At 70.0% G+C, this 2,368-nt stretch overlaps 2 protein-coding genes across 2 annotated transcripts in view; both read right to left on the bottom strand.

The window, feature by feature from the left end:
- The window catches only part of IDH3A (isocitrate dehydrogenase (NAD(+)) 3 catalytic subunit alpha), a 207,535-nt gene that overhangs the window by 140,595 nt on the left and 64,572 nt on the right, over positions 1-2,368 (bottom strand). The window lies entirely within an intron of this gene.
- Positions 1-2,368, bottom strand: part of ADAMTS7 (ADAM metallopeptidase with thrombospondin type 1 motif 7) — a 27,056-nt gene that overhangs the window by 24,297 nt on the left and 391 nt on the right. The window contains 2 exon segments of the mRNA XM_077774250.1: positions 22-70; positions 831-1,107. Coding sequence (XP_077630376.1) covers positions 22-70; positions 831-1,107 — 326 coding nt within the window.

Below are 2,368 nucleotides of genomic sequence, written 5' to 3'. Positions count from 1 at the left end.
CCCGCCCCCCCCCCCCGCCACTGCCGCCGCTGCTCCCAGCGCTCTCTCCGGGCCTCCGGCTCCGGGGACGCTGTGGGCCCCGGACGGGGTGGCGGTCAGTGCCAGTCGGCTGGCCCGGGGCCTCGCGTCTCCAAGGCCTCTCCTCAGCACCAGGATCAGAGGCGAGAGGCCTGGACTCCCACTGCGGCCCCACCCCGGGGGGCTGGCGCATCCCAGCACACGCGGACCCCGGAGCCTCGCCCCCTGCCTGGGGTACCCACTCCGCCGGCCCAGGCTGCCCAGATCAGAAGAGACGGCACATCTACGAAACCAGGAAGACCGAGGCCCGGAAGCAGGGCCCTGGATGCCTGTTCCAGCCAACGGAGTCCCTGGGCTGGGGCACCTTACGAGGCTGGTGTGCCGGCCGAGCTGTCCCCAGACCCAGCAGCCGTGGCGGGCAGCTCTAACCGGGACTGGCCAGCACCGTGGCCGCTGTGCCGAAGAGGGGCCAGAGATCAGTGACTCTGGGCGGGGACCAGCGTGGGGGGGAGAGGGGATCCTGGCGAACTGCCCTGGTGGCCTGGCCACCCGAGAGCTTCAGCTGCCCCGGCAGCGGGTGAGGAGTGGCGAGAGGGGTCAGTCCAGGGCACCAGCTGGGGCGGGCCTGGCAGGCAGAGGCCTCGGGCCCGTGGCACGTTTGGAAGACGCAGGCCACGGTGATGTGTCTGTCAGTCTGCCTGCGTCCCTTTGGTCCAAAGGGAGATGGGCATGGAGATGCTGACAGAGGCTTCTGGAAAGGTGCTCCATGCCTCCAGGCCCATCCCCTTCCCTAGAGCAGGCGAGGGCCATACCTCGTACCCCACAGGTGCCTACAGCTCCGGAGTCCCCCGGCCCCGCCTCCCGCTCCGGGGCTTGGCGCTTGTAGACCACGTGGGGCTGGGCGTGGCCAGGACGGGCCGGCACCCCCTCCAGGGGCTCGATGAAGTAGTCCTCGTTGGAGAGCCGGAACACACCTGTCTGGGAAAGGGGCGCAGGCTCACACAGAGAGGGAGAGCAGCCTAGGGCCGTCCCCACGGGTCCCCGAGGCCCGTGCCGCCCGGCCGAGCCCACGCTGCTCCCCGCACCCAGCTGCCCCCAAACCTGTGTGCTTCCCCCGCTCCGGTACTTTGTCGCTCTGGACCCTCCGCCTGGCGCGTCCCTCCCTGCCGTCTCACAGAGCCAGGGCCTCGGGGCTGAGCTCAGGAGCCACCAGCCTCCAGAGAGGCCGCACACGCCCACCTCGCCCCCCACCCCATTAGGAGGAGGACACGGGAGCAGCCAAATCTAAGATGGCATCTTCCACACAGTCCCAGACGGCTGTTTTGAGCCGGGCAGCCTGTGTCCGGCACCCAGGCCATTTTCCATGTTCCCTGCATGCCAGCCATTGTGTCGTCCCGCAGCTGGCCGGCATCCCCATCTCCCGGAGGGGATGAATCACTCCAAGGGCAGCTCTCCCCACACCCCAGCCCGCGGAGATGCTCACAGTCACCGGGACATCCTACTCCCTGGGCCCGGGGCCCTGCGAGAAGGGGAAGCCGGCAGGCGTGTCTCGGGCACATCGCCTGCATTCGGGGCGCGGGAGAGGGAGGGGCTGTGGGAAGCGTCCCTGGGCAGCCCGCCTCCTCCCGAGGCCACTCAGGGCTCCGTCAGGGAAGCCTCCCCTGCAGCCCCCTGCCCCTGGGGCTGCCTGGGGTCAAGAGCCCTGAGTGCCAGAGAACTGCCTCCCCCGCTAGAAGGGCTGGAGACCCGGTGTGAATGTGGACTCCAGCACTGGGGGGCCCTGGGCCAGTCCCCCTCCGAGCCTGCTTCCTCGTCTGGTAGCGGGACTGACACGCATATGTGCAGCTGCTGCAGATCCAAGGACACTGATGAGAAAGGGCAGGTGGGCGCTCGCAGGTCTGACGACCCGCAGCTGTGCTGTGGGCTCTCCTTAGGCCTGTCCTGCTACAGCCGCGGCGCCTCCTGAGCAGTCTCAGCTGAGAGCCCTCCCTGGGGTACCCACATCCCCACCCCCACCGGGGGGAGGGCAGGGCAGGTCGCCCAACCCGGGGCACCCCAGCCAAGGGAGACGACCGCAGCGGCAGGCAGCATCGCATCCACCCGAGGGCCTGCCCCCCTGGGGCGGGGGACAGGTGAGGGCACGGCCCAAAGGACTCTGGGGGGGCACAGTCATAACTGAGGTCGCAGAGGAACAAGGACCACGCGGCTCCGGGAGCTGCCTGCCCTACACAGGGCTCTCCAGGTCCGCGCTCTGCTCCAGACACGCACACCCACTGTCCGGCTCGGTGTTAGCAGGGCCCGCGGGCGCTCGGGCTCCCCGAGGCCAGGCCGGGCCCCGCGCCCCTCCACC

Source organism: Crocuta crocuta, unplaced genomic scaffold (assembly GCF_008692635.1).
Source record: "Crocuta crocuta isolate KB4526 unplaced genomic scaffold, BGI_CrCroc_1.0 scaffold7, whole genome shotgun sequence".
Lineage (NCBI taxonomy): Eukaryota > Metazoa > Chordata > Mammalia > Carnivora > Hyaenidae > Crocuta > Crocuta crocuta.
Note: the sequence above shows the minus strand (reverse complement) of the source record. Positions and strands in the feature narration are given on the sequence as shown.